The 25,461-nt window shown below is 46.9% G+C and overlaps 1 protein-coding gene across 1 annotated transcript in view; it reads right to left on the bottom strand.

Annotated features, from left to right (window-relative positions):
• The window catches only part of CASR (calcium sensing receptor), a 184,341-nt gene that overhangs the window by 36,550 nt on the left and 122,330 nt on the right, over nt 1–25,461 (bottom strand). The window contains exons 3-4 of the mRNA XM_090053551.1: nt 18,503–18,809; nt 12,974–13,849 (exon numbers count right to left, since the gene is read on the bottom strand). Coding sequence (XP_089909677.1) covers nt 12,974–13,849; nt 18,503–18,809 — 1,183 coding nt within the window. The remainder of the gene's footprint in view (nt 1–12,973; nt 13,850–18,502; nt 18,810–25,461) is intronic.

Genomic DNA, 25,461 nt, shown 5'->3' on the forward strand with positions numbered 1-25,461 from the left:
TAACATATTTGCAATCATTCTGAGTTCTGTGTTGTCTGCAAATTTATTAAAGAAACTTCCTATTCCAACATCCAAATTAATAAACACACTGAACAGCACAAGCCTCAGGCCAAACCCCTGTGCAACTCTGTTTGAAACCTCCTGCCATTTTGATATAGATCCATTTAAAATTACCCGTTGCTTGCAGCTATTGACCCAGTTCTCTGTCCACCTTGTAGTAGTTTTATCTAGCCCATATTTGTCTAATCTGTTTATGAGAGTCATGTGGAACTTTGCCAAAAGATTTACTGAAGTTCAGATACATTATATTCACTGCATTTCATCCAGTTAGTTATACCATCCAGTTAGTTATACCACCCAGATGCTTGTTTTGTCCAGGAAGGAGATCAAGTTTCTTTGGCATGTTTTGTTCTTAGTAAATTCATGCTGGCTGCTTGTGATCAGCCTTTACTCTTTCAGATGCTTGCAAATGGACTTACTTATGATACGACTCAATAATTTCCTGGGTATTAAGGTCAGGCAACTAGTCTATGATTCTCTGGGTTCCACTTGTTACCTGTTTTTGAAGATGGACACTACACTGAACATGAATGGAAAAGAGAAAAATAGAGAATCAGGACACTTATTCACATAATACAAGAACATGGAGACTCCACTGAAACTGAAAGTTATTTATTTAAAACTGATCAGAGGATTTCATTTTTTTCCACACAACACAGAATTATTTTTGGAATTAATTCCTTCAAGATATCGTTAAGGCACAAATCTTAGCAAGGTTCAGAAAAATATTAGACAGCATATCTACATGTATGTTTGAATAGGTATACTTTGGGATCTTCTTGATAGGTTTGCTTCTTTTCCTATGTGGAGGTTTGGGATCTGCAGGTTGTAGAGGTTGAGAGGACTCTTCCTTCTCCCTCACACTGAGATGTGCCCCCTAGTCCAACGTTAATAGTCAGGGTGCAAAGTGGGTTACAGTGACATCATTAAGTACCTGTAAAAGGTTTCCTTAAAAACATGCTTGTTTTCACTTTTCTTTGTAGAGGCTAGGACTAGGCCATTAATTTAGCAATGCCTTCAAACATGGTACTGCTGCCCAGACCAGAAGCAGTGTAGCTGGGTAGCAACATCCTGGGTGGTGGCGTGCATGGAGTCATGCAAAATGTTTGAGGGCATCACTGACAGGTAACAGGAAGTTTGTGGCCTTGGTCACTGTAACAGGGTGTCAGAGGGGAAAGTAGCAGCTGGGAGGTCCCCAGGTGCAGGGGAAGACTGCTCATGATAGTATGGCTGCAGAGAATAGGAGACAGGGACTCATAGTTTGTAAGTGCCTATTGCTGGGCTAGCTACCCAGCAATAAGGGAGTAGAGTAGAGTGCTGCTGAAAAAAGCAGTAGGGTACCCTGTTGCAAGGATAGTAAAAGTAAGCTGCCAAGTAGAATAAAAGAGGCAGTTCTGCTATGCATAGCAAGCCACCTGACTGGAAGAGGGCAGGGTTTGAGAGGCATATAAACCCAGGGCCTGAGCTAGGGCAGGAAGTCTGGCTCTGCAGGCAGTGGTGGGGAGCTTCTGAATAGGATGGCTGCAGAAGCATGACTGTCTGGTACCTGAGCTGCACTGGGAACTGCAAGCAAGGTGTCTAGAGCTTGCAGGGAAGTATGATTCAGTATGGTGGGGAGAGTTTTGTTGTACAGCCAGTGAGCTGGTGTTTATATTTGCGCCCTGTGGGGATAGTTTTAGTTGCAACCAGGGGGCTTATGTTTTGTTTAAGTTTCCCACTGGTGGAGTGGGAGTGGCTAGAAGAGGTGATTGAGGAGCCCCAGTGGGGTGCTAGGGGCATATCGGTGTTTTGAGCAGAAGTGCCCAGCAGGGGAGTTAATGCTCAGGGGCAACCAACATGGGTTCATTGAGGGCAGATCCTGCCTGACTAACCTGGTTTCTTTTTATGATCAAGTCACAAAGTCCCTGGACGAGGGTGTTGGGATGGATATAGTTTCCCTGGACTTTAAGAAGGCCTTTGACACGGTTTCCCACCACATTCTCTTAAAAAAACTTGGTGACTGTGGCATCGATGCCTACACAGTCAGATGGGTGGCAAATTGGCTAGATGGTTGCACCCAGAGAGTGGTGGTGGACGGGTGGTTTTTGACCTGGAGGGATGTGGACAGTGGAGTCCCCCAGGGCTCAGTCCTGGGGCCTGTACTGTTCAACATCTTCATCCACAATCTGGATGGGGGTATGGAATGCACGCTGCTCAAATTCACTGACGACACAATCTCGCCCCACAGCTTGGGCACGCTGGAGGGGAGGGCCAGAATCTAGCTAGATCTATCTAGACAGGTTACAGAGTTGGGTGGATGAGAATACGATGGAATTCAACACAGGCAAGTGCAAGGTGCTGCATCTATGGAGAAGGAACCAGCAACACACCTATAGGCTGAGGAACACCCTTCTTGTCAACATGGTAGCAGAAAGGGATCTTGGAGTCATTGCTGACTCCAGGATGAACATGAGCCACCAATGCGAGGAAGCAGTCAGTAAGGCTAAACACACCTTGTTGTGCATCTACAGATGCATCACAAACAGGTCCAGGAAGGTGATCCTTCCCCTTTATGCAGCATTGGTCAGGCTGCAGTTGGTGTACTGCATCCAGTTCTGGGCGCCGCACTTCAAGAGGGACATGGCTAACATAGAGAGGATCCAGAGGAGGGCTACTCGCATGGTCCAGGGGCAGCAGGGCAGGCCCTCCGAAGAGAGGCTAAAGGGCCCGAACCTGTTCAGCCTCCACAAGAGAAGGCTGAGAGGGGATCTGGTGGCGGTTTACAAACTTACCAGGGGGGACCAGTGGAAATTGGGGGAAGGCTCTGTTTCCCTGGGCACCACCTGGGGTTACTAGGAATAAAGGCCACAAATTGTTAGAGAGAAGGTTCAGGTTGGACATCAGGAGACATTACTTTATAGTTAGGGCTGCCAGGCTCTGGAATGGGCTCCCAAGTGAGGCGGTACTCTCTCCTACCTTGGGGGATCTTCAAGAGGAGGCTGGACAAATATTTGGCTGGGGTGATATGACTGCAGCACCTGTTCCTGCCCGGGGCAGGGGGTTAGACCTGATGATCTGTTTAGGTCCCTTCTGACCCTAAGTACTATGATACTAGGATAAAGTTTTCAAAAAGCACCTAAGTGATCTAAGTTTCATTTCCAAGAGTGATTTGGGGACAGGTTTAAAAAAGTATTTAAGACCAATACTGAATTAACTGGAGTTGAATACAGGACTTTCTGTATTAAGATATCATTGTTTAATACTTATGCTCTTTAGACACTTCTAGGAAGTTTTGTTAATTGTCTGCACGCTGCATGTCCAGCAAATATCCATCAGGTTTTAATAATCCCTGATACCTTCTCTGCCATCTTAAACTTCTTGGTTATAATCAGGAAAAGTTGGAAACATCAGGAAAAAATTCCCATTAGGAAGACTTCTGTTTGAATGCATTACCAGTCTCCCAGGAAGCAGCAAGGGAGCCTGGGTGCTTGGAACTATTCAAATTAGACTGGATAAAGTATGGGAGGACATACTTTAGAGAGCAATTGTACACTAGTGCTTGAGGCCCCCAATTAAGATAACAAGGGGTGGCCTATATGCATCCAAGTGACTACAGTGGCTTCAGTTCTCTCAGTTGTTGAGAAGGCCCTATTTTGATTTATTAGAAGACCCCATTCAAGAGAAAAATAGGGGGAGGGGTATTATTTAGGCCTCTGCTGAGCCATGTGCATGTGCAGACCTCAGAGCTGTTGCTAGTTCCACAGTGGTTGCATGCACTTGAATATGAAGACAGATGGAACCAAATGGCAACGTGCCCTCCAAGAAGATAAGCAGCTACACAAAACAGTCATCTTGGTTCCCTCTGAAAATAAAGAAATGAGCCATTAAGAAGCTAGGATCTTGCTGGATACACAGCGTTCCACGCTCAAAGGGATGGCAATAGAACCTTGAGATAAATGGTATCTACGGCTCAAATAGAACCAAGAGTATTGAGAGCCCCGACCCCTTAGCCCGGGAAGTCTGCTGCTTCCTGGGGGCCCGCATCCGAGACATTGCGGAGAGGATCCCAGAGCTCCTCTGGCCCACAGACCACTATCCCATGCTCCTTATTCACGTGGGCACCAATGACATGGCTCGGAGCACCCCCAGCCAGGTCATGAGGCGCTACAGGGATTTGGGAGCAGGGCTTAGGGGTCTGGGAGCTCAGGTGGTGTTTTTGTCGATCCTCCCAGTCTCGGCCTATGGGCTGAGGAGGGAGAGGAGGATCCACGCAGTGAACCAAAGACTGCGGAGCTGGTGTCATCGGGAAGGCTTTGGCTTCCATGACCACAGCCCGCTCTTTGGAGAGAGAGGCAGCGAGCTGCTGGGAAGAGATGGCCTCCACCTCTGTCCCCTGGGGAGGAGGCTCTTCTCAGCCAGGCTGGCTGACCTGCTCCACCGGGCTTTAAACTAAGCCCGCTGGGGGATGGGGGGACTACTGCCACTGCTGGCCCGCTGAGCAACCCTTGCAAAGCCAGCAGACCAAGGCACTTAAGGGAGCCCACCCCTGCCCCAGCCCTGGCACAATCTGTGGGCAAGGCAAGAGCCCCTAAGGTCACACTTGCCTGCCTGTAACACTAATGCCAGGAGCCTGGGTAACAAGCAAGAGGAGTTTGTCCTCCTTCTCAGTGCAAAGAATTATGACGTCATTGGGATAACAGAGACCTGGTGGGACTCCACCCATGACTGGACCACGGGTATAGAGGGCTATACCCTGTACAGGAGGGATCGTGTAGACAAAAGGGACGGGGGTGTAGCTCTCTATGTGAAGGAAAGCTACATGTCCCTGCAAGCTGATGTTGGTGACCGGCATGGACAGCTAGAGACCCTCTGGGTAAAAATTCGTAGGAAAAATGGCACAGGGGACACAACGGTGGGAGTGTACTACAGACCTCCCACTCAAAGTCCTGAGCTTGGCCAGGAGTTCGCCCGGGAACTGACTGAGGCTGCTTGCTCCAGGACCTTGGTTGTCATGGGTGACTTCAATTACCCGGACATCTTGTGGGAAGATCACTCAGCAAAATCTGAGCAGTCGCAAAGCTTTCTCTTGTGTGTGGATGACCTCTACCTGACTCAAGAAGTCTATGGGCCAACGAGAGGCAAAGTGCTGCTCGACTTGGTACTGGCTAGGGGGGACGACCTAATCGGCGACCTAGTGATCGATGGGAAGCTGGGTGACAGTGACCACGAGCTGATCACCTTCACCATCTGCCGTAAAGCTGGCAAGTCAGTCAGCAACACAGAAGTCCTTGACTTCAGAAAAGCCGATTTTGACAAGCTCAAGAGGCTTGTCGGTCAGGCCCTCAGGGACCGTGACCCCAGGGAGATGGGAGTTCAAGAAGAGTGGTTGCTTCTCAAGGAAGCGATCCTCAATGCACAAGCTAAATCTATTCCAACACAGAGGAAAGGCAGCAAGAAGGCACAGCAGCCCTCCTGGCTCTCCAGGGACCTAGCGGACCTCCTGCAGCTAAAAAGGAAAGCCTACAAAGGATGGAGGACGGGATTCACCTCCAAGGAGAATTATTCTGCACTGGTCCGGTCCTGCAGGGAGCAAACCAGGAAAGCCAAGGCTGCAACTGAACTCCAACTAGCTTCAAGCATCAAGGACAACAAAAAGTCCTTTTTCAGATATGTGGGGAGCTGGAGGAAAAGCAAGGGCAATGTTGGACCCCTGCTAAACCAGATGGGGCAACTGACAACTGACGCCCAGGAAAACGCCAACCTATTAAATAGGTACTTTGCGTCAGTCTTTCATCAGTCCCGTGGGACGCCCATGCCTGCTATGGGACAGGGAGATCCGGGTGATGGGGATCCCCTACCCTCCATAAATGCTGACCTTGTGAAGGAACACCTTGAGAAGCTGGATACCTTCAAGTCAGCCGGCCCTGACAACCTGCACCCCAGGGTACTCAAGGAGCTGGCGAGCGTCATAGCCCAGCCCCTGGCATGGATCTTTGAAAACTCCTGGCGCTCTGGTGTAGTGCCCGAAGACTGGAAGAAGGCCAATGTGGTGCCGATCTTCAAGAAAGGGAGGAGAGTGGATCCGGCTAATTACAGGCCCATTAGCCTGACTTCTATCCTGGGGAAGATCTTAGAAAAGTTTATTAAGGAGGCCATCCTTGATGGACTGGCCCAGGCTAACATCCTAAGGGATAGCCAGCACAGGTTTGTTGGGGGTAGGTCTTGTTTGACCAATCTCATTTTCTTCTATGACCAGGTGACCTATCACCTGGACAAGGGAAAAGAGATTGATGTCATATATCTTGACTTCAAAAAAGCCTTTGATCTGGTATCCCATGATCACCTCTTGGCCAAACTGGCCAGTTGTGGCCTTGGCTCCACCACGATCCACTGGCTGGGAAACTGACTCCATAGTCGGACCCAGAGGGTTGTAATTGATGGCAGTCACTCATCATGGTGCCCTGTGACCAGTGGGGTCCCTCAAGGCTCTGTCCTGGGACCCATCCTGTTCAACATCTTCATTAATGATGTGGACATTGGAGTCAGGTGAGGACTGGCCAAGTTTGCCGATGACACCAAACTTTGGGGCAAAGCATCCACGCCAGAAGATAGGCGGGTGATCCAGGCTGACCTGGACAAGCTCAGCAAATGGGCGGACGAGAACCTGATGGTGTTTAACACCGAAAAATGCAAGGTTCTCCACCTTGGGAGGAAAAACCTGCAGCTTCCTTATAGGCTCGGCAGTGCTACGTTGGATAGCACTACAGAAGAAAGAGACTTGGGGGTCGTCATTGACCACAAGATGAACATGAGCCTGCAATGCGATGCTGCGGCTAGTAAAGCGACCAAAACGCTGGCTTGCATCCATAGATGCTTCTCGAGCAAATCCTGGGACGTCATTCTCCCCTTGAACTCAGCCTTGGTGAGGCTGCAGCTGGAGTACTGCGTCCAGTTTTGGGCTCCACAATTCAAAAAGGATGTGGAGAAGCTTGAGAGAGTCCAGAGGAGAGCCACGCGCATAATCAGGGGTCAGGAAAACAGATCTTACGATGACAGGCTGAGAGACATGGGCCTCTTTAGCCTGGAAAAGTGCAGGCTTAGGGGTGATTTGATGGCCACCTATAAGTTTATCGGGGTGACCACCAGGATCTGGGGGAACGTTTGTTCACCACAGCGCCCCAAGGGATGACGAGGTTGAACGGTCACAAACTCCTGCAAGACCGTTTCAGGCTGGACATAAGGAAGAATTTCTTTACTGTCCAAGCCCCCAAGGTCTGGAACAGTCTGCCAGCAGAGGTGGTTCAAGCACCTACATTGAACACCTTCAAGAGTAAATTGGATGCTTATCTTGCTGGGATCCTATGACCCCAGCTGACTTCCTGCCCTTTGGGCAGGGGCTGGACTCGATGATCTCCCGAGGTCCCTTGCAGCCCTGATGTCTATGAAATGAAATATATGAAATTTTCCATCACTTGGAGCAGACAATCTGATTCAGCATGACTACTTTTCTATTAGTATGTAGAAGAGGATGCTTACCACCAGAATATCCAAACATCTGGTGGCTAAATAGAGTTTTATCCTAGGACTGGCAAGCCAGGGCAAGGAAGGTGTTCATTTGAATATGAATTGGGAGAGTTACTCATTTTCTGTACCTGAAGTGTAAGACATAAAAACGGCTTGTCCTACTCTGATTTGATGGAAGTCAACAGAAGTAGAGCTGTTTGAAAAAAGGAAAGCCAAATGTGGGTGGGTGGGGGGAAGAAGTGAAATACTTTTCATTCCAGGACTGAATGATCTTTGAGATCCCAGGGTAGACTGGGAAGCTGGAAGGGGGATCATGAGCCCATTGCTTCCAGCTGGTAGTTTCCCAGGATATGCTGAGATGTCTTACAGAGAGAAAAATCAGACTCAACAAGAGAAAAAAGTCCATGTCTTATTGGCAGCTGATGTCCTATTCGGGGCCAATAATACATCTGTAGCTGAAAGATCCGTACTTGAATTTTCAGGAAGAGTCATCCTGTCGGCAACCCTATTGCTGACCCTAGGCTCCAGGAGTCTGATCCAACTTCCGTTAAAGCCAAATGAAAAATTCTAATGAACTTCAATGTGAGTTGGATCAGGCATCAGAACCCTAACTCTCAAACATGAAAAGGAAAGCAAGTGCCAGGAAGAAGGAGAAAAGGAAACTGAGGGAGGAGGAAGTTTGGCCAAAAATGTATCTCAGAATGAATAACAATCAGAAAACTTTTAGCGTTGGAGGTGGCAGAGTAAGAGAGATGGAGAGTGAACGAGGAGCAGAAATATACAAGGAGCCAAGGAACGTTTTTTTTATTTCATAGTTACTACCAGGAAAAAGAAAAAATCATCTTCCTTTTGTGTTCTTCTCTTCTCTTGCATACACTGCTCCCTTACCCACCAGAACTGATCTGCAAGCAGCCTTTACTACTGAAAACAACAGAACCCTAGCTCACAGCCGCTCTTCATGAGAAGCCACAGTGTGACCTTAAGAACAGTAGAGAGAGATACAAATGCACCCCCTACCTTCATTAAGAACAGCAGAAATTTCTAAGAAAGAGATTAGGGAACAGCCTGAGTGATTTCAAATTCAATACTGCAGATTGCCAAAATCAGATGGATAGACTATACTAGAGACAAAATGGGTGTTAACATAAACAGTTTATAAGACATTCTTAAGAAGAGTGCACTTATTGGTAACTTTAAGTACAGAAAGTTTCTAATGTTCTACCTGACTTTACACAGTAATAATCATAATCTGCATTTTAATGACCATCTATGTCTAATCCCATCTGGAGTGTATTACAAGTTCTTTATGCTAGTTAGCACAGGAAATTGTTTTTTTCAGCCTCTAGCTGTAGATGCTTGAAGCTTCTTCAGTCCTTGGTATGTTGATAAAGAGGGCAGCTGTTAGGCAAGTAATTTACAAGCATTTGAAATTACAGGTAACTGAAAGAGTGGTAATGTTGTACCAGTATTTAAAAAAAAAAACAAAGAGGATGAATGATATAAGTATAGGCTGCAGAGGCATAACAGCCAGGGTCTGTGCCTTGGCTAGTTGGGGTCAGGCTAGTTCTGACAGCTGCTGTTCCTGCATTCTGGCCTAGTACCCTGGGTCTCCCAGCCTTCAATATGTTATTGATAGTTTGGTTAGCCTGACATCAATCCCAGTTAATAATTCTCCTGCCACAGTGTGCACACGGAGTGGGAAGCCCTCTGCACCTGCAGACACATACTAAATCAGTGGTCTCCAACCTTTTTAAGTAGGAGATCATCTTTGGCATTTAAAAGCAACCCAAGATCTACCGTGCACTGCCATCCTCCTCCCCCCACCCCCTACCCAGCAGGTAAGTTTGTGGGGAGGGAAGGGGGGAGCAGACTGAGGCAGAGGGAGAAAAAATTATTTGGGGGAGTGCCTCCCCAGCACATAAGTCCTGGCCGGAGCTCCACTCAACTTATGCCTGCTCCTGCCTCTGCGGCAGTGTCCCTCACTGTGGGGGCCTTGATCAAGCCCCTGCCCCTTCCCTCCCCCACTGACTAGCTTGCTGGGCTGGGGCACATGCCTTCTGGGCTGCATGCACACAGGTACTCAGCCTCCCCCCCCAGCCTAGGATCGACTCCAAGAGGCTCCGAGATCTACCAGTGGATCGAGATTTACTGGTTAGTGACCACTGTGCTAAATGGATGATTCCCCTGCTGCAGGTCTACAAAGCTTGGGGTGGAGAGTACCCCAAGGGATTTGCCCTTCTTTTTGCACATGGCCCTTGTCCTGGAGATGGCAGTATGATAAGTATGCTAACACTTGGTGCACTCTTCTCACTGCTGTCCCTGGGCTGGGGTGCCACATGCAAGTGGAAGGGGGGACCCCTACAGCAGCAGTTCCCAAACTCTGACAGATTGTGCACCACCAATTTAAAATGATACAACCTTAAACATCACTAGCAAATTTTTGTCATATAATTATAATAAATCTGTTAATGCGTACCATAGACAGGTTGTTTGAGTATCGCTGGTGGTATGCATACCACAGACTGGGAACTGCTGTCCTAGAGGAATTCCCCACTCTGCGCTTTCCACACCTGTATCCGAGGGAATCATTCTCCCAGTATGCCTCTGCAAGTGCAGAGAGATTCCCCCCTTCTCTTGTATGCTGTGATGGGGGATCATTCCCCTGGTGTAGGTCTGCAAGCACAGAGCAGAGGGCTGCCCTAGTTTTGCCCCCTCTACTTGTATGTGGTCCCTGACCCAAGAGCGGCATGATGATAGCTGCACTGGTGCCTGGTGCATTTTGCTTCTCCTGCTGGATGATTTTCCCCATGCTGGGACATGTGGCCAGGTCTGCAAGTGTGGGTTTCTCCACTTGTAGGCATATGATTCAAATTGGGATGGGGTACACGGGGCCCTCTTCCTCCAGAATTTGCGACCCTGAGGCCAGGGGAGTTTCTACATGGGGTGGCAGGAGAGTGTGGACAACTCTTTCTAGCCACAGCGTTAAAATCTTCTGAAGCAGAAAAAGGGCTATAAAGTTTACTAGTAGGATTGACTGTAGTCATAGGATCATAGGAAAGCAGGGCTGGAAGGGACCTCATGAGGTCATCTAGTCCGTCACCCCTGTTCAAGATAGGATCATTCCTGACTAAACCATCCTGCCACGTGACTGTCCAATCTGCTTTTCATAATCACCCTTTGGGTATCTGAAGACTTATCAGATCCCCTCTCAGGTTTCTCTTTTCCAGATTAAATAAATCTTTCTTTCAGCCCTTCCATGTAAGGCATGCCTTCCAGGCCTCTAATCAGTTTTGATGCTGTCTGTTGAACTTGCTCTTATCTGTCTATATTTTTCTTGAAGCATAGGGCCCAAAATTGGACATAGTACTCCAAGTGAGACCTCACCAGTGCCAAGTACAGCAGAAGATAATTTTCTTTGATTTGCAAGTGCCACTCTTGTTCATATAACCCAGTATACAGTTGGATTCTTTTGCAACAAGAGCACACTGTTTAAGCACCAGGACTTTCTCTGCAGTGCTGTGGCCTAGCCAGTCATTCCCCAGTTTGTATCTGTGAAAGCAATTATACCATTCCAAGTGCCGGCCTTTGCTCTTATCCTTACTGAATTTAATTCAATTGATTTTTTTTGGGATCATATTTCCCATTTATCCAGGTCATTCACGATCCTAGCCTTACCCTCTACACTGTCTGCAATATCATTCAACTTTCTAAATGTACATTTAATCTCATCATCCAAATCATTAATGAAGATATTAAACAATACTGGACTCAGGCCAGGCCTCTGGGGAACTCTACTTGATGCCTCTTCTCAGCTAGACATTTGGCCATTGATGACTACTTTTTATAGAGAATACATAACCTCCAAAAATAAGCTATTCTAATTGCTAATTTTGCTCACTGTTAACAATAAGCATCTTAATTAAATCTTAATTTCATAGTTTCATAGTTTCTAGGGTCGGAAGGGACCTGAGTAGATCATCTAGTCCAACCCCCTGCCATGGCAGGAAAGAGTACTGGGGTCAAACGACCCCAGCAAGGTGTTCGTCTAACCTCCTCTTGAAAACCCCCAGGGTAGGAGCCTGCACCACTTCTCTTGGAAGTTGGTTCCAGATCCTAGCCACCCTGACCGTGAAGTAGTGCCTCCTGATATCAAGCCTAAATTTTGAGTAAACTCAGCTTGCAATATGGCAACTATTTGTTGTCATATTACCACTGTATTCTAAATTAATGACTCCTTTAGGATCAGAAATCTCTCTTCCTTGCAGGTATTATCAGATCAACATTGAGATTATCTCTGGTCAACTGAAAAGACTGACCTTTAATAGAGACTATTTGTTCCCCAGTAATCCTTCCCTTCCAAATGCAACTTTCCTCCTGTTGTATGTTACTCATGAGCAGGGATCTGGTTTTTGTTTGCTGCGGAAAAATGTGGGTTTTCTCCTATAAAACCTGGGAAACAGTTGGCTCCCCTTTGCAGAGTTCCAATATGCAAGGGGCTGCTTGGGGTTGTGGGGAGCAGGGGGCAGGAGGCACCATATGCATATGTGCGTGTGCACATGCATGTGGCAAGTAGGCAGGGTGGTGGAGAAGAGCTCCTGCTGCTCCCTCCAGAAAAGTCTATGGGGGGGAGGGGGGGCGGGCCACAGGTGATGCAGCAGGAGGGCAGAGAACATATGTTCCCCAAGATTTCTGCACCCACAATGAGGTGCGGGCTGCACCTGGGCTGGACCAGCCGTGGGCAGGAGCCGCCTCCACGACCTAGTGAACAGGACCCACAGTGGGAGGGCATGCCACACTGCCATGGCTGCCAAGGCGAGGTGCCCCCTACCCACCCTGCAACAGCGGGGGCACAACTCCATGCCACTGAGCCTCACCTTGGTGGCCATGGCAGCGCAGCGTGCCCTGCCATAGCAGGTCCTGCCTGCTGGGCCATGGAGGCGGCTTCTGCACAGAGCTGGTCTGGCCCAGCTGCAGCCCCATGCCCCACGCCCCTCTGTAGGTACAGAAATCTGGGGAGGTGTGTGTGCTCCTGTCCTCTGCCACTCCTCTGCTGTGTCACCTGTGGCCTGTCCCCCCCAATCAAAACAAAGACCTAATATTTGCTAATTATTTTCCTTCAGTATTCATACTGCTCTAGGTTGGGCTTATATATGACACTTGAAAAAAAATCTGTTCTGTACCTACGGTTCCTGCGGAAATGCAAAAGATGTAAGAAATACTCAACAAGCTGAACCCTAAAAATGTATCCTTGCTCACTGATCTAGGTTCTCATCTCTCACCAGTCCCACTTGTTTGTATAAGATCAAACAAAGGGAACCTCTCCCTTGCTAGCACTGGGGATGGCCTGTAGATATAGTAGCTATTCTATTTGACATACAGCAGAGACATTCCTTGTACTACTGAAACTTACCTGCCAGGCCTCAACCTTCTTAATGTCTGCACATGATCCATTAGTGAAGAGCCCTTTCCCAGGAGTGCAGGTATATATATCCTGCAAAGCATGTGCAATGGAGTACACTGCCAAATACACATTATAGGATATCCGCAAGTGTGTATAGTCCATGTAGGGTGTCTCCACGCTGGTGATGTTCTCCTCCCCTGTGCAGAGGGGACGGAAGAAAACTGTGCTGTTTCCACTGCTTTCTTCATGGCTCTTGTGGAAGGAGCCTGATGCTGGGGAATTCTTGGGCCCATCTGGGAGGTAGCAGTTAAAGGTCTCCTCCCAAAACTCTTTGGCAAAGCCGTTGTTGGTAGGATTATTGGGATGGACCTTTTGCAGAAACTCGCGAAACCCTGGGATCTGCCCTGCCTTCAGTGCAAATCCAATGGTACTGCCAATGACGCTGAAGAATTCTGGCATGGCTATCAGGGAGGAGCTAGCCCAAGCCTCACTTGCCAGCCAGGTTCGGCCAGTGATGTTACGCCTGACTATCTCTTTGATAAGAGGTTCCAGGTCTGGGCCACTGGAGAAGACAACGATCACTTTAGCAGTGGAATTCTGGATGACCTCCACTACCTGCTGGATATCCTTCTCATCTGAGTACTGTGAAATAAGCTCGCTGAAATCAATGCAGATGTCCCTTTCTTCTGCCTCCTCCCGGAACTTTTCAATCCCTGGCCGGCCATAGTCATCATCAGCTGCAATAGTGCCCACCCAGTTCCATCGGAAATACTCAATGATGTCTGCCATTGCAGTTGCTTGATGCTCATCATTGGGAATTGTGCGGAGGAAGGATTTGAACTGGTTTTTGTTGCTCAAGAGCCGGCTGGATGAGGCATAACTGACCTGTGGGAAGAAAGAGAACAAGCAATGTTGATCATTAAATAAGCTGCATAGAAATAAATTGGTTAGTCTTATCTAGTGGTCACCATCAGTCTGTATAATCTGAGATGGCAATGGAGAGAGAGTAGGGTATCATACTCAGCAAATCACTTTCTTTTGAGAAAATGTATGTATAAAACTGAGCTTTTCAGCAGGAACCTAAAATGTGGGCACATATTATTGAACATCCTGCATTAATATGTATGTCCAATCTATTTCAGTCAGAGGAATAGACATTTATGCACCTAGCAGGTCTGAGATCTGAGGAAATGGACTGAGATGCATGCCACTGATGGATCACACATACACAAGAGCATTTCATGATGATCTGGAAAAAACAATAACTTGTCATTAGAATAAGCCAGAGATATGCACCTCAGTTTAGATAAAAATGTCTCTGTCCCACTCTGAATATAGATATGGCAGACTATCATCAGCATCACAACCTCAACTGCCCCACTGGAAAAGCTGAACAATTGTTTGTGGTAGTGACAGCAGTTTCTGGAAGACTGCATAGCAAGAAACATTACCAGATAAGCTACCTAATAGCTTTAGTTTTAAAAGTTATTTAAGGTCAGATCTACACATAATTTGTGTGCCAGTATAACTACTTTGGATATGTGATTTTTTTTTTCTCACTGAATAACTGTGAGGTGCAGGACAGTAGGTACAGTACTTCTCCCTCACCTATCTCCACCATCCACCCTCATGACACCAGCACAAAGTAGAAGTTATACTCCTCCTACCATATGGCTACTGATGCAATTTGCCTATTTTATAGAAATTGCTTTTATGTTTTCTGAAAATGCCCATGTTCTGCACTTTTGGGCTCTGATAACATACCAAGATAAAAATTAAACAACCAAGATAAAAACTAAATACATAAAAATCGGAACACAATTTATCCAAGCTATTCAGATATTCTACTGTGTTGTTAAATATCACCTTCAGTTTTGAAGACGCTTGTGAGGACACTGGGGAAAAAAAGTGCAATACAATGTCCACTGAGCATCAGCTCAATCCAGTTTATGACACTGGATACAAACATAAGCTGAGCCCCTCTCTAGAATGTTAAAGGACCAGAAGTCCTTATATAAGAACATAAGAACTTCTATTTACGGGGTCAGGCCACAAGTCTATCTTGCCCAGTATGCTGTATCTCACAGTGGCAGAGAGTGGACGCTGAAAAGGGAGAGTGAACAGGGTATGACCAAGACTTTTCTCTTATTCTTCTCCCACTTGCAGCCTCCAGCATTTAAGGTTCAGGAAGTTTTGATTCAGAGGTCACACTCCTAACTTCCATATTCAATAGCTACTGATGCCCCCTTCCTCCAAGAATTTGTCCAATTCCTTTTTGAATCTGGTTAAACAGCTTCTACAACACCCTGTGGCAATGAGTTCCATACGTTAATTACATGTTGCATGAAAAAGAACTTCCTTTTGTTAGTTTTAAATTTACTACCTACTAGTTTCATGTTATGATTATCAGTTCCTATATTGTGCAAGATGGTAAATAACAAATCTCTATATTTACCTTTCTTTCACTATTTAGTGTCTGGTAAACTTTTATCATGCCCCCCCCCGCATCTCTTTTCTAAACTGAATAGGCCTAGCCTCTTTAGTCTCTCCTCATATGGAAGCCCCTCCATACCACTAGTCATCCTTGATTATGCCTTTCTCTGGACCTTCTTTAGTTCTGTACTCTTCCCTGGCTAGAAATATTCTCTTGACATAGACACTATGCAGGATCACTTGTCAAATCTCCTGAGCATGGTTATTGATTGATGTGAGCCAGGAACTCAGATTTTAGTAAAATAAGTAACTGTAGAATGTCACCATACAGGATCCTCTTCCTCCCTTTTCTCCTCATATAGGGAGACGCTCTCTTCTAGCTGAAGAGCCCTTTTCTCTCATGACAGTTTGCAAGCTATGACAAAGGTCTGTCGCCCAGTCACAGAAGCTGTTCTTGTAAGCACAGCAACTGTGATCAATTCATGAAAGGAATACTTATTGGAATATATATGGTGGGACTCAAGTGGGTAGATAAATCCTGCTTTTCTGAAGCTCACCCCCCATATGGATGCACAAAGCTGCAGATTTTTGGTAAAAATGAACTCAGCCTGCTTTTATATGAACGGAAGTCATGAAACAGCAGCAAGTCTCTCCAATGGAAGCTTAGTATTTTTCACTAGGGCTGCCTATGCAAGGTATTCAGACTAAAATGGTCGGACAGAGTAAAAAATGTTGACATCTTGGAGCAGACAACTCCCCACAGCTGTGACACAATGTACTGGGGGATGTGGGCTTACCTGGGCCACGCTTTGAGAATGCTAAATAACTGGCATCCTAAGTAAGCTCTGTTCATTGAACCCTGGACAAAAGAAAGAGAGATTGACCCAAAGGGATTCTTCACATTTTGGTAATTATGGAAGCACCAGCTTTATAGATCAGAAGCTTGAATAAATTAAAAGAAGTGGACCAGGATGGGATTAGTTGGGATGCAACCCTTGCCATAGACATCTGATAGTGTGAGAAGTGAACTGGATTGGACTAGACTTAGGGTGGTATCCAATTTCATGCTAGATGTGCAAAATGGCAGTTTTCTAGTGCTTACATACTATTTGCAATCCCACATTCCATCCAGTGTGGGTATGTAAGCTTTTGGCTAGGGTACATGTTCAGTAGCCTGTGCTCTAACTGGCCAGGCATATGGCTCCATGCTCATGTACTACAGCGTAAGTCCTGAATTGTAGCCTGGAAAAAAAACAGTAATAAGAGGGCCTCACCATTCTTTAGCTCCAATACCTGAGTGGTCAGGGCACTTGCCTAGGTCTAAGAAGACAGTCTTAGAGCTGTCTTCCAGGGGTTTGAGCATACATCTCCCTAACTTCCCAGCATGGTGTTCTAACTACCAGGGCATAGGTCAGGTATTATGCAGACACCTCTCCAGCCTGTCCGTAAAAGCTGAGGCACAGGTTGTTCATGGCACATAATTATTACTGTTCTCTCCCTCTGATGGCCTTTGTGAAATGAACTTGGTAGGTCCCAGACTAATTTCCAGTTGGCTAACTCTATCTCAACTACACAGTTGATCCAATGAAATAGATCACCCTAAGAAATCCTTGCCCCACAAGGACAACACTCACATAAAAAATACCACTGTCACAGTCTAGCAGCCTCTTCTGAGAAGTAAAGGTCTGAATAGGCATGGGAAGCTCCTGGTCTATCCAGGGCAGGGCCAAATCAAACTGGTGAAGAGGAAATGGAAGTATGCAGTGCCACTGTCTAAAACTATACCAGTTCAGAGAGTACACGTAGGCCAAGCAGCTACTGAGACTGAAATCTAGCCCATTTTACCCCAAGAGTATTCAGCCTGTCCTGCCACAAAATGCTTATGAAAGGAATATTTGTGTTATATACATTGTGACATGTTGTCCTAAATGCCTGTGATTCATGTGTTAGTGTGCTACTCTAAAAGGCATGCTTGTTTGTTTGTTTGTATTAGAGCTAGGTCTGTAGGCTGCAACATGATTCCATAATATGGTTTATTTATTTTCCTGTCCATACCACAAAAACAAACTCATCTGTGACAGGAGGCCATCTTGGGGCCACGTTTCATCATCAGCCCACCCAACTGTCTAAGGCAGTTCACCCTAATTTGCCTGCCATGCTTTGGCATAATACAAGAAGAAACAATGTGGGAGGCTGCCCATTTAATGCCCCAATGCCTAGGGTATAATACATGGCTCCGAACCTTCCCTTATACTGTGTCCCATGCCACGCAGATGACATTCAATTCCACTATTACTTCCCTGGCCCCTTAACTGGGCTTCACCTGGTCTCTGGCCCAACTTGGCCTCAGGTGTCCTTAGACATGCCTGGGCTTCCTACCACCTCACTGGGGCCTCAACTCCAGCTACTATGGTCAGCCCATGTGCAGTCCTTCAGACCCCCTAAGGCCCTACTCTACATGGCTGCTGGCTCCTACTCTGCCCCCTCACTGGGACCACTATTTCACTACCCCCTGTTGGACCTGTGCTTTGCTGTTGCTGTGTGCTTCCCTAGCCATTCCCCTCCACAGGGTCACCCACAAGGCAGCAGGAACTGAGGCTTTCTGATGCCCCATACTAACGTTTCACTAGGGAGGCACAGGTGTCTCCATTTCCTGGAGACTGCCTTGCCCCAGGCAGCCCCACTACACTATCCAACCCCAGCAGGGTGTACTTTTAGGTCATGCCCCAGGACTAGGAACTTCCTCCATCCTCACAGCTCCTATACTTGACCTCCAGGTGTTCTGGGAGCAGCAGCTCTGGCTAGCGATGTTCTCCTACTGACTCCCACCAGCAACTGCTGGCTTTAATGCTCTGGCCCCTCCTGCAATTAAGTGGCAACCTGATGGTCATGTGACACCCCCCCCCCCCCGATTGGCACTGCAGTCACCTGCAGGCTGCTCTGCTGCCTGCTCAAGCCCTTAAAGCAGCAGATACCAAAGATGCCCTGCCACACTATCTACAAAAGTAGCCTCTCTCTGCACTGGCCTTCTTAGACTGATGGAGTAGACTAGCCCCAAGATGTAATCCACCCTTGAAAGCTAAACAAGATAAAAATATACTGTACCTGAGGTATGTAAAAGAGTCCCAGCAGATTGGCCACTGCAGTGGAGATCCCGGAACCAGTGGCCCCCACTACAGCTATGGTTGATGGGATGTGATCTGTGCAGTTGCAGAACTCCTCCAGGTTCAGGGAGTCTATCTTGTTCTGGGCCACAAAACTCAGTGTGGCTTCCAGGGCTTTAGAGACAGTGTTGCAGGTATCAAATATCCTGTATCCCAAGGTCATGTTGGGAAGAAGAGTTGGACTACTGTTTATTTCTTCTATGGCAAAGATCATAGCTTGCAACCAGCGGAATCCTCGGAAATTATACCTACAATGAGAGAAATAAAATTAAGAGAAAAGGGGAAGGAGAGAAAGAGGGAAAGAGCATGGCAGGATAAGAAAGAGAACTATTTTAGAGCATGTGAACAAGACAGTTGGCAATAGAGTAGGAAGAGAGAGAGTTTCAGAGATGTTGTGGATATAGAAGAGGAAGTTTTCAGACACCAAAGTCAAAAGCAGTATACAGCATCTACAGCCTTGTCTTGCATTCTATTGAATTGAATGGGGAGGTTAGCTCATGTTTGCAGTGGACATAGGAACAGATCCCAAGAAAAGAAATGTCTGTGCTTCAAAATGTGGATCTGGATTTCTAATCTACAAATTTGGGAGGTTTAGGTGTATTGTTTTGGTTCTGGTCTGGAGCTGGGTTTGGATTGCTAGGTCCCTCAGCCTGGGAAAAGGAAGGAGATCAAACCTGGAACATTGGATCAGTCTTGCCATCAGTAACCTGGAGACCTTTCTGGAAACAAAGCAAAATAATTATTTAGTGCAGAGTGCTGTTTCACTCTGCATACCCAAATGGCACTTACCCAGTGTAAGACTGCTGTTTTTGGCACTTAGACACAGGTTGCAATCCCATTCCATGTTCAGTATGGATTCACAAGGGTCGACAAACAGCCTCATGGCAACTGAGCATGCTCAATTGCCTGCACTTGTGCTAGGCAGCTATGTAGCTCTGAATGCATGTATCCACGTTCAAGTCATGAACTTGTAGCCAGATAAAAACTGGGTGTGGAAGAGGGACTTCCCTTCCTGTATTTTGGTTTCTAGGCCTTTGTCACCCAGAGAGGGTTTGAACCCATATCTCTCTGATCTCACAGTATAACACACTAACCACCAGACCCTAGGTTAGGCATTATCCAGTACCCTCTGCAGTGCCCTTTTGGAAGCTGAGACACTGCCCCTTGAACTTACTAGATAAAATGCACGCAGAGTAGTACAATGGAGAAGCTTCTGACCATCTCATGAAGCCATATGCCCTCCAGTTTCACTGCTTACTCATGGCTCCTTGTACTTCCCTCTTGGCTGCCCTGGAGGCCAGCTAAACAATGAGGACTGGAGTTTCAAGAGTCAACATTGCAATTGATAACTACCATTTGGGTGCGTAAAGTGAAAGAGCATTCTCCCTTAAGTTAGTCCCCAAAGGTAATTCAGGTACATATGGAACCAGATTCTTCCAAAGCATAAATCCTGCTTACATACACAGGGCTGAAGGGTCTATCATATTTGAGGACAGTAACAAATTCCTTCCTGTCCGAAGAACTTGTGTTTTATTTCCTGCTGAAACACAAAGAGAACTTATCTGCACACTTCTTTTAGTATGCAGGGTCAGATTGCTGAGAACTTTGTTCTGTATCTGCATAACATGATTGGTATGCGCCATTGAAGGGAAAGAGAAAATCCTTGGCAGAACTAACAATATTTGCAAACTGTAATTAGGAACAAGCCTGAAGAGCTTTGACTGATATCCACAATTCTTGGAGACCGGTCATCTTGGACAGAAGAATCTACAATATCAGTAAGCATACTCTTCTGCCTTTGTGCAAACTCCCTGTCCCTGTGCCTGCAGAAGCCTGCTAGTGAGAGGTTCTATGCTACCAGAACAGAGTCTGCTGAAGAATGTGCAGCCTCCATGGTATCTTAAATATTTCATCTTCCCTTTGTCTAAGGGTGTGGATGGATGTCACATGTGAAGCATTTCAAAGACCTATTAGTGCTTCAAAGGGTGAGGGGGACAGACTCTTGTTTTTTGAAATGCCCCCAAAATGGCCAAAGAGCTCCAGAAGTGACTCTGGTAGAATGAGGAAGCACTTTCTGTTACATATGGAGTATGAACCTCATTTACTCTTCCTTCTCCTCTAGCCCCCCACCTGCTTTGTGGCAATGCTTTTTTTTACCTATGCCAAAGACCCTGTGGGGTCTTGCTCATCAAGGCAGTTACTACTAGGACACTTGTGATGAGATTGGGACGTGATGAGTTTTGAGGCACTTGAGGGTATCAGTTGAAAGTGCTGATAGGACACAGCCTGCTTAAACGTACCCTGCTAGCATGTGTGTACACGTGTCTAACTGCATTTATTACTGTCCTGCTGAAATAAGGGGGTGCTGAGCCAGGGCCCATGAGGTGTCAGCTTGGAAGTGCTGAGTAACCCTACCCACTCAGAGGTACCTTATTAACCTATGTGTGTGTGTCTGACTGTTTTTTATTGATGGTCCTGCTGTGTTGAGCTGTGGCATATGAGGGGGTCAGCCTGTAAATGGTGACTGACCCAGCTGGCTCAGACATACTTTATTCCTGTGCTGAGGTTGGGGTGACTCAGATGTGCTCTGTTAACCTGTATGTGTTTATGTGTTTAATTGATTCAGTAGCTGGAGGAACCCAGCCCCACCGAAACTGAACCCTGCAGGGTAGCTCCATTGGGAGTGAGGACTTGCAGAAGGGAGAGATACAGCTCCATATAGAAACACGTGACACACTGACAGAACTACAATGACCCCAGATATGTAACTCTAATAAATCAGTGCACCCCAATGGGATGGGCAAACCTGGTAACAAACTGGTGGAGAAGGCTGGGTAGCACGTGACCGTAATCATGAGGTAATTGTTGAGTAGTTGCTGCAGTGGAGAAACTGAGGCACAGACCTGAGAAAGCTTTCGCTTCCTTTTTTTCCCCCTCTCTTTTCTTTCCTATCAGACCAAGGTCCTGTAGCAAGGCACCTCTCTCATAGACTATTTGGTACCCTCCTGTAACTTTTAAGTTAAGAACTGTGCCTAGCATAACTTTAGGACCATGCCATGAAGAGTTAAGAGTTGTGCTTTAGAACTAAGATTGTAGAGCAATACTGTATCAGTATGAAATTTAAGTGACTGTGTGGAAGAGCCTTTTAGGTAGTGATACGGGAAGTTGAGTTGTCTCTGCTTGCTTGAGAAAGGAGAAAACTAGCTGGTTAGAAAGATGGCTAATGAAGAAGGGGAAATGCCTCTTGGAAAGGAGGTGCTTCAAGGGAGAGAATCCCCTGACTGAAGCGAGTCTGATCTTTGAACAGAGCTGCACAACCCTTAAGCCAAGTGGTAGTGCAAAAGATGTCGCTGCTGCATGGGCATTATTTTATGCATGTTTGGAAATGGTTGAAATGTTAAAGGGGAGGCAGGAACTGGAGCTTGAGAGAGAGAGCAGTTACAACAGCATTTAAAAAAATATGAGATGGACGGTTGTGACTTTATAGCAGAAAAGGTTAAAATGGTGACTTGACTTAAGAGATATATAAGAGGAGAGAGACAAGGCAAGCAGGAATGCAGAGCAGTATAGGGAAGAGTTAACACACACAAAAGTTTTGTTAGAAGAGGCAAGAGCAGCAACTTTTTTCCTGGCAGATGAGAACAAGGCAGCCAAGGCAGCAGCAAGCCATCAGAAGTGTGAGGCAGAGATCAGTAAATTGCATGCCCAACTTAGTGCCCATAAGGGGGTTGTAGCCGCTGTAAGGTTAAGAGAGGATTGTGACTTTGATTCCCCTTGGAAAATAGAGTTACTCCTGATGCATTTCCCAAAAGCCCATTCAACCCTGATTGGCCCTGCATCCATAACATTGCCCCTGTTTCCACAAGGGAGGTTAAACGCTTAGTTGCAGGAGCTGATCTTCCCACAACAGAGATGGTAAGTGATGTGGTGAGATGGTCTCTTAGTCAAGCCAAGGCTATGGCTGAGAGACTGGGGGCACTCAACCATGACACCACCATTGCGTGGCTAGATAGCATTTGGCAAATGTACCCCTCTGCTGATGGCACGGACTTAACACAGTTAGCTCCGTTATGTGCCTCCCCTTGTGATGCAGATGCTCTGGACATAGGCATAGGTTCTTGGGAGCAGACTGCTGCTGGACCCCAGGAATGGATGATAAGTGCTCTTAAAATATTACTGCCTGCTTCTTCCCTTCTTCCCTGTATATAATGGAAGAGCAGAAACCAGGAGAAGCCCCAGAAGCTTATCTAATTCAAAAGAAAATGCTGGCATCTCTTTCTGATTCATTGCCTCAGACAATGCAGGCATTATCACTCTCCATTATCAGGGACCTGAATTGGTACAGAGCACCTATGCAGGGTTAAATTTTCAGAAAAAAATGACCATAGGGGTGGTGGATTTAAAACACCTAACCTGGAATGAACTAGTGGCAAAAATCAAACAGGCAGGGGATTTGCTGTGAGAGACTGGAGTTTTAAAAAGACAAGCAGGTAAAAAGATTACATCAGAGCCGTGCAGGCTATCACCATTGCAAATAATGGTCCTCACTCTGCTGCTCACCCTCCCAACTCTAGCCACCCCATCTCTTACAATCCTGGGCAACGCCAACCCAAGGAGACCCTTAGGAAAATGATTCAGAAGGAGCTGGTGAATTTAGGGGAGGATACGGGAAAATATGATCGCCAGCCCATTAGCGTACTGATCTTTGTCTCAGGCTACGCGGAGAGTAGAGTTAATGCAGGGAGCAGCCCCTAGGCCTGCTGCCCCAGCATGGAGCATGTCCCCCATGCCCACTCCCTGTCAATGCTAGATCCCTACCTCCTCTCCTGAGTGGAGGCTCCTGATGGAGTCTGCTGATCAATACCAACTGATCACAAGACTTCAGTATGACTTATTGGGGACACCCACTGTGAGGGCTACAGTGGGTAACCCCAGGATGTTAGCCTAAATGCTAGTGGACATTGGAGCATCAGTGAATATTCTCAGTCCCCGTTGGATCTCTGGAGGGAGACCCACCACTCAGTGGGTCTGGGGGTGAAATCCAGGAAGCTCTTGTTTGGCAGGATGTTCCCTTGCAAATTGACAGGTTACAGGGATGAGTAGAGTGCTGTGCTCATGAGGGAAATGGGAAGGGAATCCTAGGAGCTCCCTTCCTCCAGGCATTTCAGCTAACTGTGGATCTAACCAATGGGGTGTTATGAAAGTTAGAAGGGGGGCCTGCAGAGATCTCTGCTGTGCATCGTTGTGCTGCTGTAAAGGCACTCACTGCCACCCTAACCTCTGTTAGTGATCCATGGTGTAGCGGTGCACTGTTTGTGCCGGACACTTTAAGACCTGAGCCAAGCAGCCAGCAGGTGCTTGATTGTGGCAGCCATTTTAGATCCAAGGCTGCCTATATAAACAGATCAGTTCCCTGCTGGGGGGTGAGGCAGTAATATTGCCTGGTTGTAAGGTTTCATAGAACACTCTGGAAGTAAGGGGGGGGAAGCTGTAGGGGATGGTCAGGAGGCTCCTGGTCCCAGACATAACCTAAAACTGCACCCTGCTGGGAGTGGGTGGCCTGGTGGGGCTCTCAGTGTTGTGGGAACCCCCAGAAAATGCCAGGCCAGTTACCACCCTGGTGAAAGATGGGTTGGGGTGCCTTAACCCCAGCTCCCACAACTGGGTGGCTTACCCACTTGTAGGGCCAGAAGGTGGACCCAGGAGTGAGAGTGGGGCTAGAGGCTCAGAGACCCTTCTACTGGTCAATGCTGGGGCCAGGACCAGAATGGTCAAAAGGGCCAGGGGCCCACTGCGAGGGACACCCAGAGCTGGAGGTCTGGGGTTCTGACTGGCCTTGGAGGCAAGGCCAGGGCTTGTGTGGCCAAAGGTCCTGGGGGGGCCATGCCTGAGAGGGGAAATAGTTTCAGGGAGCTAGATAGCCTGACTGAGGGTGGGGTAGGCTGCGTGAGTGAAGGGAACCAGTTGGGGTCTAAACTGGAGGATTCTAGGGCCCTGTGTGGGGCCAGTGAGATTAACAGCTGTGGATGCCACCTGCAAGGCTTGGGCTGCAGTGTAAGGGAGGAATGGAGCCACAGATAATGCCCCCTGGCATCGGGGCAAGAAAAGGACAGCCTCCTGCCTAATTAAGATAATTAATTGGATAACAAAGCATGGCAGGTGAGAAGGTGGGTGGTTAGCCCAGAAACAGGTGGGTGGGGCATTGGCAAATCGACTCAGAGAAGGCCCCCTGTTACACATGAGTACAAGAATTTCTCAAGTGTATGGACTAAAAATAAGGCAAAGTGTAGAAAAATAAATGCTATGGTTTTGACTGAAGGAAAAGATTCCCTTCCTTAAAGGCAATATAAATACCCAGCTGCAGCAGAGGAAGGCATTAACAAGACTATAGACTGTCTCTTGGAACAAGGAGTGCTCATGCCCATGCAAAGTATTTGCAATTCACCAGTATGGCCTGTCCTTAAGCCAGATGGGGGTCTCTTACAGAATAACAATAGACTTCTGGACATTAAATTCAGCCACCCCTGCAGTAGCTAAATATAATGAGATCTTAGCAGTGGTAACAGCTGGCTCCAAATGGTTCTCTGTGACTGATCTGGCTAGTGTTTTCATAGCTATACCCCTCCATCCTTCATGCTGGTTTAAGTTTGCTTTTACCTATAGGGGACAACAATATGCCTTCAGCTGAACTCCCCAAGGTTTCCATTCTTCCCCTAGTATTTGTCATGCCTATGTTACTAACATGTGGAACCATTTGTGCCCTGAACACCACTCGCATGTAATTTCATATGTGGATGAAATTTTGATATACACCCCCACTTCAGAAATGAACAGAGAACTCACCAGGGAGGTGCTGACTATAGTGCAGGAAACTGGATTTAAGGTAAATGGAGCAAAGGC

This window comes from Crocodylus siamensis, chromosome 1 (genome assembly GCF_052110815.1).
Source record: "Crocodylus siamensis isolate JL-2025a chromosome 1, ASM5211081v1, whole genome shotgun sequence".
NCBI classification, from domain to species: Eukaryota; Metazoa; Chordata; order Crocodylia; family Crocodylidae; genus Crocodylus; species Crocodylus siamensis.